Genomic DNA, 14,053 nt, shown 5'->3' on the forward strand with positions numbered 1-14,053 from the left:
ATTTATACTTGTACAGGTTTTGACTCAAAACAGTCGATGCCGGGAGAGTATTTCCTTACTTCGCGCATGCGTTGAATTTGCTGAATATCTCCTCGGAATACAAACCTGATGACACCTTCCTGCTTTCAGCACGTATATTTACTTCCTCTCCGGCTGTGTTGAGAAAAATCGCCCTCGAAAAACTGCTAACAATTTTACTTTGAAAACACGTCAGCTACAGTGTCTATCATGTAGACCTATACTATAATACGTGGAGTTTTTGTATGCGCATGTAGCGTCTTCTGTCTTGTTTTCCCCTCTTTTTGATAGTCTTCTGCATCTTCTTCTTGACGCAGATTTGTGCTTCAGTACGAAGACCATGACTGTGAGGGCAAACGTACCCGGGTTATGAAGTACCTGTTCATACTCTCCCATTTTCTCATATATGTAAATAGCGCCGCCAATCCTATCATCTATAACTTCCTCAGTGGTGAGTCAATATTTATTGATATAAGTATCAAATATAGAAGTTCAAGTATGGAGGTAGGTAAAATACATAGTTTTTTCATAGTTACTATTCCGTACAAGAATTTTCAGTTCCAAGCTTTCAGAATTCATTCGAGTTATTGTTAATATGTGCGCAGTTATGACGTGTACAAGAAGAGGAAGGGAGGGGGCTCCCTCATCTCCATCATTAGTCGATGGAAAACTTTCAGTCCTCCCAGCCCCCTCTCCTTGAAATATGTTCAAGTCCATATCAATTTGTTTCCATGTATACGGAAGCTTAAAAGTGCCATCAACATAAGAAAGTCAACATTTTCAAGTAAATTTTTAGATAACAAGATAATATCTTATCCAAAGTCAGAAAAATGTTGGATTGCTCTAACTGAGCAATTGAACATTTTCTGCAAACTGTTTAATTGACAACTTATCAGATCTCGTCAATATAGCATTTCCTCTGCAAAATATTTAATTGTTCACTTCATTTCAACTGAGCAATTAAACAAATTTCTGCAAAATGTTGAATTGACCACTTCATTCCAGCTGAGCAATTGAACAATTTTCTGCATAATGTTTAATTGACAGATATTATCTTGTTATCTAAACAATTTACTGAAAAATGTTGACTTATTGGGGCAAACTTTTCTTATGTTGATGGCACTTTTAAGCTTCCGTAAATGGTAGAGTCGCAATGGAAGTTTCACAGCTGTATCTATTGCCTCATTTTTGATCTTGGTTGGTTGAATGGGCGGGGCTTGTACGGTTGAGTGTGTATACATGTACGTACGCGATATTGATGTCAAGCACGTGCACACCTATACGTACACACACAAACATGTACTGTTCAATTGTGGGCGTTTTTATTGCTATGGGTAGGTTAGGTCTTTATGTGGGAGTGTCAGAAATGTAAAGAAAATGATATCTTTGACTAGTTTACCCTACGACGTATTCATTCAGCAATGTATTATGTCAATCCAGACAGTTTTGTTTAAACAACACGCGGTCAAAAGTTCAACTCGATTGTTCACTTGTTGTGTGGCGGCTAGCACAGTCAGGAATTCACGTTGGGTAAATAGTCAAACGCTATAGCGTAGCAGAACTTAGTAAAATGAGCCCTCGGCAGCTGAGATCAGAGAGAGATAGAGAAGTTTCCGTAAGAAAAGAAGATGACAATACCTGTCTTGATTCCTCTGATGATTCTTTATTTGAATGACTTGCAATTAATAAAATGAGTTTCGATGTTGAGACTGATAGTGATATTAAGTTGAAATTAATGGTGCTTCGAAGTGATCGCTTCGCAGACAGATATGCAAGTCCTCGGCTAGCGCAGAGAAGCCGGGCGGTTCTAGGCCTGCGCACGTGTTCACATTGCTTCTACCATGTAGTTGTAATGGAACAACTACCTGCTTCTCCACAGTTAAGGTATCGCAGTGCTTCACAAAGCTCACCAAATAAATATGCACTACGTCATCAAGGAAGGGTGTGATTGGTCAGCAGGAAAGGTAAACTAATGAATAATTAACGTGTGCGTGCAAGGTGTAGAACTTAATGCTAAACTATCCAATAGGAGCTATTATCTAAAACGTCAGCTGCTTAGCATACGTCATGATACAAATTTCCTAAGATATAATAATATTACTTCACGCGTCATTGTAAACTTGACCTAGTTTGACATGAATGTAACCTTGTAACATGCAGAGAGCAAAAACAATATCATACATTAGAAATTGGCGTGAGAAAACACTAGTCCTTCCCGAGAGTTGAGAAGTGAACAAGAAGTTCAAAGAAGCCGTCGACGCGCACTCCGAGGGACCTGGAGATTCAAGTAGCAGGCCAGACATACTATTACATGACACACTGTACAAAAGACATGACCTGGAAATCCATCCAGGTCCCTATGTACAACTTTAATTGTTAAATTATTTCTTCTCTCCAATTAGTAGTGTACATTTGGATGTACAAGAAAATCCATGTATTAAATAATATCAGTAATGTACGACATCTGACGAGCGCTCCAAAGTTCATGTCCGTACAGTTTTCCATTGAACGGGAATTGTGTGTTCGGGGGACGCGCACACTGTTGTACGTGAAATGCGACAAAGCAAATTGATATGCATAGGCTTCTAACACACATAATGCAGTGAATAGCAATCTAAAAGCAACATAAGAATCTGATTTATGAAGAACATGTTCCCTAATTTCACATACCCTACGGACCAAGTTGCAATGTGTACGATCCTAAAAGCTACGAACGATCAGTATCAGTTATTCAATTGTTTTAAGAAAGGCGGGAACTTTGGAGTTGAACATTATAACGTAACCTGTCACAAATTTAACACTTCCCGAAAGTTCGTGGTTCGCTTAGTTACATAATGAATGTGGCAGCCATGCTTTTATGACATTACTTGTTAACAGAATACAAATAATATGGAGTAACATAAGAATAAAGTGACGCCGCGGTATGACGTCACGTCTCATGACTCACCATGGCTGGTACATTACGTCACTGTAAGAAACGGAGCGTTCTAGCCTTCGTCGTCACGTGTGTATTGTAAACCTGTAAATATACTTAAAACAATTAGTCTCTCATGTAACGTATACGCTATGTGAGGGTATGCAGCAATAATTGGATATTCATAATAGTTGAATACACATAACTGTCGAATAATGATTCAACCAGTTGTGACAGTTTCCTAATGATAATACCTCTCTAAACAGTTCTTTCGTACCGTGCTTCAGAGCACTCGTATTGACAGTACAACAGTTCATAGCCTTTACCTAATAGACACATGATATTCATACTGCTCATACCGTTGGTACGAGAGCTCTGAAGCGGGACAAGACAGTACAGTATAGAACAAAACTGTCCCATCCGGTGAAATGATGACACAGTTGAATTCCACACTAAAATGAATATGCAAAATCCATTGCATGAAGATCTGAGACAATGTCTTAAATTGGAATTAGGGCGCATTCCAGTGAAACTCGAAAGCACTTCGTTTACGCTGTACAAAATCTGGTATTCACGGCCTTAACCTGAAAATGCAGATGAATGCGGTCTTGATCTAAAACATATTAATTCGAAGCATATATCGAACAGGGAATATCTACCTGCTACCCTAATATTACCATTTTGTTTCCAACAGCTAAGTTCCGCCGAGAGTTTCAGGCCGCCCTTTGTCCTTTCCTACAAGCCAAACAACGCACAAGAGGCTATTCCAGAGCAACACTTAACAGCCGGACTAGGCGGACGATAAGCCGGGAATCGCGCCCGTCTAGTAACACTGCCGCTCTATCCACGGAGAGTATGCGCATGTCCAATTTATCCAGATTTCCAGAATCTTAGGAGGCGGATGAAAATGGTCATGTGATACAAGTGAATGTTCTTATTACAAGGAAGGTAACACAAAAAGTGCAGTTCTAAATTCTACGACAAGACTAGAGTATATGGCCCGGTGAATCTTAAATCTCGTTTGCTGTAATATCTTTCATGGCAACATCGTAATGTCCATGTGATCTGACAAATCAGTCGAAGATGATTCTGTACAGTAGTTCAAATATCCGAGCAAGATGTCCAAACAAAATGGCCAAACAAAATCAAAACTATAGGATTAAATGTGTCCTCCGAAAGGAAATAAGGGCGGCATTGAGGAACTTAGCATTCATAGACTCCGGATGTGTGACCTGATAATTTCGTAACGTAAAATAATACAAAACTGTTATCAAACTGCTTATCAACTAAAGAGCCTGTGTAAGAAAATGCGTACAAGTAATTGGGCCTGACGTTTCGATCTTAGCAAGTTTTTATTCAGAGGCTGAATGACAAGTAACGGTAACAGAATGGGCAAATACACGCACATTATACAGGCAGGTTAATGAGCAGAGTGAACACAAAAAAGACAGATGTAAGAGGATTAGTAGACTAGGGATGGAGAGAAGAAAGAAACCAAGAGGCCGGGGGAAGAGGAGAGGTATATATATGAGATAAACTGTAGAGGGACAAAGTATCTCTTAAAAAGAGAAGGACAAAGACAGAAAAATGTAGAGGAAGAATTGGAAGAGAGCTACGAGAAGGCAGGTGACAGGGAAGGGGGGGGGGTGAGGGAGCAGATCCTGCTAGGATCGAAACGTCAGGCCCACTTACATTTACAATAATCGTCATACGTAATATTTGCAATAGGGGTTCTACTCGTAATGCGTTAGGTTGGCATATAATATTTATTATAATAGTCTAATGAGAACTTCATATCAGAATACATAAACAAATGCGTATGTTTCTAATACGTCTTCTGCCGTGCAAGCAGTAGTGTTTGTTACAGATCCTTTTCCGTTTTGTTTTGAACAGATCAACTTATGTGACTCTTATCAAATAATGGTACTAACCAAATATTTAGTACATGGACTATTGTATAGTTGGTAAACAATTTCAATATAAAAAAATATTCTATAGTGTTGTACTTTTCCTAGTGTATATGAAGCATTGAGTGCAGTCGAGCCAAGTATTTAAATTAGGTTTGAAAATTCGGATCTTAAAATTTGTTTTTCAGTAAATATTTACTGGCACGCTATGTGAGCAACTTGAGCAGTTTACTCGTTGCCAGATAGGAATCAACATGCATTAACTCATATAACAGAAACCGTGGAACCTGGCATTGTTGACAGTTGGTTTTCAACGAAATATTGCGAAAGGTTCAACATAAATTTGTGTACATTAAGATCAATGGAAATTCGCGTCTCTGTATGATTAAAAAAGAATAGCGTAATATTGGATCAACGAATAACGATAGAATCAACAAAGCTTTATCGTTTACTGTTCGAACCATAGAGATTCGCCTGGTGCAATAGGATAGGTACAGATTAATGTTACGATGTGTTACGATATTAGTGTTCAATAGCATCATAGGTTCTTGTAAGATACAATGGAGGTTTACGTTTGATAGCATCAACAGAGGTTTACGTTAGATAGCATCAACAGAGATCCGCGTATGATAGCATGAACAAGGACTCGCATTAGATAGAAAATGAGATTCACGAACAATAACAACAATATATATATTGGAGTTTGATAACATCGACACAGATGAGGATTTGAAAGCATCAACATAGAATGGAGTTTGATATCATCAACATATAATCGAGTTTGATATCATCAACATATGATCGAGTTGTTTGATATCATCAACATCGATTCGCGTTTTGATGGCAGGAAAACAGATTCGCGGTTAATAGCATCAAGAGAGATTTCCATATAATGAAAGAAGTATATTTATTAAAACTGCTATTTGTATATAGATTATTGTACATTCTGTACATAGCTGCTTTTAAGAAAACCAAATACCTTAAGAAGTATTAATAGAGTTATTTTAATGTTACAAATTCAAAATGTGTAAACTTGTATAAAGGGAATTATTTATTTTTAAATGTTATCTTATTGGGGAAAACTTCAATCCACAAGTGTATAACGTTACGCTGTGCGATAGTTATATTCGGGTCGGTAATGTTGAAATCCATATCAAAGTAAGGGAGCAGGCGCCCTACATCGCTTGTAGGGCGCCTGCGAAAATAGTGTTCTTCATGGTAAGGATCGTCAAAATTTAGTCCACAATATTGGGTTTTAAAGATTTCCTGTGTCACTTTTTAGCCAAAAGGTCGTAGAAACTGTATTATATAAACTACGTGACATTATTACAAAATGCGGCAAGATTTTTAAGATGCGTCAGGTTAGTTCAAAACGTCGAAGTGTATGCCTCCTGTGTGATTCATTGGCCGTGTATGGTATACTGCCAGATTTTAGACGTGTGCAGTTTGTTCTACGTCAATTTTATGACAATCTGAATGCTACATTTGACAGTTTAAATTGACATCCACTTAATAGATATATAGATGTGACAAGATGTAACCGTATCAAATCTTAAACAGAAATTAAAGAGTATGATTTTCAAATTTGGGCTAGAATGAATTTCAAACCAGTGACCTCGTGGATACCACATTACGGTCACACACTGGTTACTCCCTAAAGTATGTAGTTCTCATAAACATGAACAAATCCCTTTAATTCCTTTATCCCCCGGATCATATACGTTAATAAACTGTTTATGGTAATTGCGTTTGTGATATGCATAATTATGAAAAACTTCAGTGGGTTTCTTTGCACGGATACGTGGTAGGCCCTTTTGATTCCAATAGATAACAAAATACAAGTAAGAGGAATGGGAATGTATCTATTCATGTTCCCATTTTGTTTGTATTCAAATGAATATTTCAAAGTTGTAGTACATTATCCCGTTAATCAAATTGTGTGACGTTTTCCAGTGAGGTCAGTTCAGCGTTCTCATATGTTTAACGAAACATTATGTGTTCAGATAGCCTCCATTATATTACCATTTTGGGTTTTGTTGGGCAGCTTATACCTAGTCATGATAACCTGTATTTGATGGGGACGATAATACGGAAGGGAGGGGACCAGTATGGATGGCGTGATGAGAGCTATGGAGGGGATGACGGACGTTGAAGCAAGAAGACGGTCAAACATTGACCACACCCCTATCTTTTCCACCTTTGGTACTTCTATAATTGAATGATACATACACCCCCACCCCCCCACCACCACCGTCCTTGTTGCTCAAAATGAGACTAAGTATTGTTTGTAAGGGAGGGGCAAATACTGTATTATACAATAAATCTTAAGTACGCAACAAAAAAGTAAAACCGAGTTTGTATTTCTTTAAGTTATATTTTATTCAAACACGATCTGCAGGAGGTTGTATTTTCCACTTAAGGCTCTTGTGAAATTACATCTCAAGCATTGACGTTCATCCAACTTTTACCTTTGGAGCTATCCCAACGTTTGTGAGAATGTCATCTTCATTCTCAGATCAAATGTCTCACAAACAAACCAACAAAAAGCAAAAACGATAACCGTTCTTGTACTGAACCATTACGGCTGTAATGCATACGAGGTTTAAACAATTAAGAATAAACATCGAAACTATCTTGTAGAGTTGATGATGGATTTAAAGACAACATATCACCTTCACTTCGGGATTTATTGTACTTAAAATTGGCGCTACATATAGCGTATGGTAGACATGGATACCTTACGATATCAGTTATTAATTAAAAGACTTTCACTTGTTGAACTCTGCTGACTGAAATGATCATTGATCAGCAATTCAAAAACACAACTCAAGACGGTGGATCTACAACGTACCGTCATACGTATGGTCATTCAAGTGATACCGTCTGTTGTTATTAACTTTGCAGGGTTTTCAGACTGAACTCTGACGACTGAAAATGACCATTCATATCCACAAAGCAATAAAGTCCTCTTATTCATTAAGGTGGATCTATATACTAAATATGTAACAATGTACACGATATTTCACACTTTCACTTCTATGTGTGTCAAATGAGGTTTTACCAGAAAATGCACGAGTTTTCACATACTAAGGTGGATCAACATACAATGTACGAAGTTAATTCACGCTTTACTACATAATGGACTCAAGCCTTGAGTTACATTGACCTTGAATGACCTATAACCTCATAATATGCAAGAGAGCTCTTACTAGGGTGGGTTTACCCACAAGTAGTTCTCAAACCACTGTACATGATTTCACAGGCTTTTCTCTCTATTCCATTTGTTTATTTGTTAACCTGATTACATGGGCAAATATAAAGTTATAAAGTTACATAACTTACAGCCAAGATTTTAATCAGAAAGTAGCATTGCTGTTATCAAGATAAAACTCTCGGGAAATATTTAGAAAAGCTTAGCAAACCTCGTTACACAGTAATGTCTAACATGCAGTTCAGTGACTTAGATGGGGCAATTAGACACATCTTTTATCTGATATCTAAAGGTTCATGACAAGAGATAGCATGCCTACAAGACCACGCCAGATTGTGCTGTTTTATTGACATCAAGGAACCATTGATTTCTACTATATCATCAGCGATATCGCAATGCAGTTAAGTTGACTTTTGCAAAGTTACTTTCACCTTCTATTATAGTTCATAGTTACTACACAATGAAATACAGCATTCAATGTTGCTGAATGTGTAGCAAGGAATAAGCCAACTTAACACATCGCTGATTGTCCTACTTATGTCCATTTTCAAAATATGTAAGTAACTTTCGTATTCATACCATTAGAAGAAAAACACAACTCTGCTTTGAACTGAAATGACCTTTGGCCCCATTTCCCATTCATTACTGAAACAAGGCAAACGCTCCATCATACGAGACCTATTGTGACTGGAAGACTACATCTTAAATATTGCTTTTGTTGTAAACTCCAAACAGTTATCAATTGAGTAACACATCCAAGTAGACTTCAACCATATAAATATACAATATTACCATACACTGAAATAAACCTTGACCATATAATCCAGCAGGAAAAAACATTTCCAACAATTGTGATTGGCAGAGTATATCATTATGATAAAAACTGTGATAACCATTGAGTGGTGTTAAAAGGAGCTCGGGAAGAAAGATCTGGTTGAGCGAACCAATGGCATGTAGTATCTTAATCAACTTTGTTTTTACATAACGTCATACTCAAGGTTACCTGCGACGAACTATGTACTTTTTTTGCGCCTTCTACTAACGTGTTTGCTAGCAATGTGAACAAGCTTTTGGAGAGATGGTACATTGGTGGCCCTTTCCAATCAGCCATTGCCAGAAATGTCAACCTGGAAGAGACTAAAACCCTTGGACACCAATGACCCTACATTTATCTTTTATAGATTAATGAGGCCATTAACGAGTGCAAAAACTTGGAGAACCTTCTTTAGGATTGAGCAAACGGATTTCCAGCAAATAACATGAGAACAGATATTGACGGAAAGAAAGACACGATTGTTATGACACAAGCTTCATTGATGATGCTAAATAAGCAACAGACAATGTTTGGAACCCATTCTGAGGGTTCCTCATATGGGGTATGGAATTTAACTTTAGAATGTGCTTGCAAATTGAAACTGTGTAAGGAAAATCCATATTATACACCATAGGTATTAAAATATGTTTCACAGTGATAATGAACACATCCTCTAACCATCAATGGTCTTTGCAATGTTCTTTGAAGTGCATTCTGTGAAATGTTAGATAATTCATGGTTCTACTGAATTTTACTTTACAACATGTTACCAACGATAACATTAATATAGTACACAACAGGTAACATGAACTCTGAATGTTCTTTTCTCTCATCAGACTTACTATGCAAAGGAGGGCAGCACATTACCAACTTGCAATTACCACTTGCACATACTTGTTTATATGATACTGACAACTGTGAGCTACGTACATTACATAAACTGGAATGGGAAAACTCTCTGATAGTATTTAAGAGGCAACACTGGCAAATTGAAACATTGAATAAAATACATATTTCAATAAACTATTACCCGATTTAACTGAGCAATTCTATCATGGACAAATGATGCGTTATAAAACTCCTAGTTTATCGCATTGTGTATATGACAAAAACCAAATTCCCAGTCTTCTTGTCGTATAACCAACGCGCCTTCATTACATTCTTTGCTGAACTGATTGCTATTGTGGTAATTATACTGTATTAAAGTCCTCCAACTTTTTCTCCCCTATTAAGTCATTGTAACTGTAGCATATACTTTGTTGTACATTCAGTAGTATGGCAGTATATATTTGCTACAAATGCTGGTGATTTTCTGGTGATGTAAATGAAGTCAGTGATCTCTACCAGTTTCTATAACATACATTACATTTGTAATACTTGCAGCTTGCAGGTAGAGTAGGTCTTCAGACTGGTCTGATGTCAAATTTCATGATATCTCCTTCAGATGAGAGCCTGGGGGGTTACCCTGTGGTCATACTAACATCGCTTTATCCCCTATTCAGATTGTAACTTAATCGCTACCAGTTTCTACAACATAGATAACATTTTTCATACTTGCAGCTTGCAGGTAGAGTAGGTCTTTAGACCAGTCTGATGTCAATCTTCCTGATAATTCCTTCAGATGAGAGCCTGGGGAGTTGCACTGTGGTCATACTATCATCGCTTTATCCCCTATTCAGATAGCAGCTTAATGTAGATGCGTTTTCCTGACAATAGCCTTTGGTCAAAATGGCAGAAGCTGGTTCCTTCAAAGTAGAAATACTCTATTGCCACAGATGTTGCATCAAATTTGGTGCCCCCAGCCCAGTCAGTTCACATTGTGCCCCTTGGATTAATTCTCAGGCATAAATGAATTGGTGACAAGGTGGCCACTTGAAGTCTTTTCCTTTCGATTCAAAGTCTGTACCTTTGCTGCAATATTTTTCTTCTTTTTCATAGCTTGTATAAAGATAGCGTTAAGTGAACCGTATATACACACTTTGTCTATTGACCTCAAAGTTACAACAATTGTGGATACTCAGTTAATTTTCAGTACTGTGATAGACCATCGAGTCCATGACTTACAATTCTGATGTCATAATTGTCTCAATCCCTTAACAATCATCCTTGGAACAAAACTTTAGAAATTATAGGTCTGTTGGATGGTTTGGCCTTCAAGTTGGCATGTTGCTCTCCTGATTGTATCGAATTAAGAGCTGTCTATGAAAAAGAAGAAACCAGCTTTTAAAAAAAATCATTCATTTCAAATCGATTAATTCCACAGTTTGTCAGTTTGGTGTAAGTTTTCATTTAATGATTATTCAATTCTATGTTGAATTAAACATCTATTACTTTGTGCAACATAAATTAATATAAGCACATTTAATTTGTAAGATTAAACTACAAATTTATAATAACAATGATCACGGTTGGTCCATCATCATAACTTCACTGCAGAGAAAACGATCCTTTTTATCTGAGGTTGGTTATGTAGTACAGCTATTGCAACCAAATTCAATTATATTGAACCATATCAACATTGCATTTGAAATTTGAAGAAAGAATAGAAAGTATGACACTATCATTCCAATGATGGATTTCCAACTTAATTATCGAACTGCCCTGGAAAAGGATGTTAGTTCAGCAAATGACCTATATGTCATGTAGATACAGATTACCAATTCTGTTTATATATCCTGCTTCTTAACTTTATAATTATATATTTATTTTGTCATTGCAGACTGTCTGATATAAAGAAGATGCTCAATAAAATCGAGGGAGGTCCACTAGTTTAGGGTCCCTCGGTGGCTGGAGTGTGTTTGAGTTTAACCCCTTTGTGGAAGACTGCAGTTACCTGGTGGGCTGTAGTTTGGAAGGCTGTTCCCTGGGGAGTGTGGTGCCAGATCTGGGTACCCAATCTGCTCAAGCTTTTAATGCCATGGTCTCCTGTTTACTTTCCAAATTTTGGTTATTTATCTGTCAAAAGTTACTGTCTGTTTTGCCTACCCTTATTCCAGTTTATCTATATTTCCATAATGATATCACTTTTCCACAAACGTTTAACCTACCAGAAGGCCAACCTGGATCACATTCCTACACACCCAATCAATCTATTTTTACTGTTTACTTGCTATTTCTGACTATCTGACTTGAGAATGATTTCAGATATACTAACTGGTATCAAAACACCAATCAAATCCAGACTGCTAACTTAATACAGAGTAAATAAAAAAGGTTGCAAAATAAGTCCAAGAGACAACGAAATTATAAACTTATTCCCACATTTTAAATGGATATTGAGGTCAAGAACAATGTAAAACCTATATGAAAATAAAAAAATGCTCCACTGTTACATATTTGGTTAATTGCAAAAAATCATTTTAATGTCTTGTCCCTCAATCAAGATATGGCTGATTAATTCACTTGACTGATTGTAACCTACTTTGACTGGCTGAACCCTTGATTCTTCCCTTGAGTGGCGGTACCACTGCGATGTCAAATATTCTTCAAAAGCTCTCCTTGTTAAAATCTTCTTAAAGATTTATCTTTTGAAATCTGATATATTTTCTGAATGTCTCCATTTTTAGATAGAAACGATATTTTTTCTCGTAGAAAAAGGGAGTTAAATATTGTATAACAGGGAAAAGAGGAAGTTTCTAGCTAAATTTCAATTTCATCGTCATAAACTCAGCTGTAAGCAGCCTGTATTTACACAAAAATACCTTCCAAATGTCAAATTCTGGCTATACAAAGAGCTACAAGAATGTTGTATAAATCTAAGGATGCAGAAAATTCGTATATCAACTAGAGTATATTAACTTGAAATATTGCTTTCATAGTTCCTTTTAGTTCTATGTATTGCATTTCTGTCATGTTGTCTTATTTTCTTAGTACAGAAATTGATTGGTACCAGTTCAGTGTCTTAATGAGCTACTGTATCATTCTCAGTAACGAGTCACTAGGTGTGGGGGGGGGGTGTCAATATACATGTTGGGAATTACAGAAATATATATAAAAACACAGCAGGCTTCATTTACTTGGTTGAGTGCATATATAGAACCAGAATGAAAACATTCCATGGTTCCTTGCTGCTGCTCATTGATTAACAGGGAACACTCCAAGTATGTAATAATGAAGCATCTCCTGAAGTTATGTGTACAAATTGTTGTTACCAAAATAATGCTAGCCAGGGCTCTTTATAAATATGAATGAACCATGCATTGTATTAGCACACATCAGCATGTGTCTGCCATCTACAAATATCACTGAACCAATTTTGAAGATCAAACATATGATTTCTACATAAGTAACTGCAATTTGATAAATAATCCCTCATCCGATACTCATCATTAGTCATGTCATGAGCACAAAAAACAATTAGGTTCACCTATTCACTAAAAATTGTAATGGTCAATAATTGCCTTGTGAAGTTATTAATCATACACACTTGTAACCGTAATATTTTAAAGCCACACTTCCTCAAAAATACAGTTATCATATTGGAACCCACATTGCCATTTGTAGGCAACCTACCAATAACACACTCATGTTTGAAGAAACTGAGACTAATGATTGTCAAGTTATTACAATTTGAAGATTTTGCCGTTTCATCCTATGACCTCATTAATATTCATGATATGAGCACTGTGGACCACTCACCCATCAAGTAAGGCATTCATCAATCATTCCCTAGTGAAGTTATCATGCATACAAACTTAAGTGTCACACACATACACACTCACGCATACACACACAGGCCGACCTGACTACAAAGGTTCTTGATTTCAGCAAGGAGCCAAAAACAGTATCTGTAAAACATACATAAAAATACATTTCATATGATACTTCTTTTTTATATTTTTGGTCTCGGATATTACTAGTGACTCAATTACTGCACAATGTTTTCATGAAGTGCAGTAAATAGTACTGCATATATTATGACAGCTGTTTACATGTAACCAAAGTTACATTACCACATTCATTATATCATGCAAGGAATTCACTTAAGTAAATTAGTGTAATATAATAGTTCTGGATATCTGACAAATCTATGAATAGATAACATACCATACGAGATGCTGATGTTCATACTGTCAACTATGAAAGGATATTCTGTTAACATTAGAACCGTTAAGCAGCACTAATAGCATTGGCTAAGATGGTAGTTGATTATAAATGCAAGTCTCACATTCTAAATTGATGTGTGTTAT

The 14,053-nt window shown here is 36.7% G+C and overlaps 2 protein-coding genes across 2 annotated transcripts in view; one reads left to right on the forward strand and one right to left on the reverse strand.

Annotated features, from left to right (window-relative positions):
* Positions 1–10,568, forward strand: part of LOC139977195 (orexin receptor type 2-like) — a 38,467-nt gene extending 27,899 nt beyond the window's left edge. Inside the window, exons 7-8 of the mRNA XM_071986438.1 lie at positions 336–469; positions 3,627–10,568. Of these exons, the coding sequence (XP_071842539.1) occupies positions 336–469; positions 3,627–3,826 (334 nt within the window). The 3' untranslated portion in view covers positions 3,827–10,568. The remainder of the gene's footprint in view (positions 1–335; positions 470–3,626) is intronic.
* LOC139977175 (uncharacterized) overlaps positions 7,250–14,053 on the reverse strand; it is a 49,252-nt gene continuing 42,448 nt past the window's right edge. Inside the window, exon 21 of the mRNA XM_071986406.1 lies at positions 7,250–11,063. The gene's annotated coding sequence lies outside the window, so the exon portion shown is untranslated. The remainder of the gene's footprint in view (positions 11,064–14,053) is intronic.

The sequence above is a fragment of the Apostichopus japonicus genome, chromosome 12 (genome assembly GCF_037975245.1).
Source record: "Apostichopus japonicus isolate 1M-3 chromosome 12, ASM3797524v1, whole genome shotgun sequence".
NCBI lineage: Eukaryota > Metazoa > Echinodermata > Holothuroidea > Aspidochirotida > Stichopodidae > Apostichopus > Apostichopus japonicus.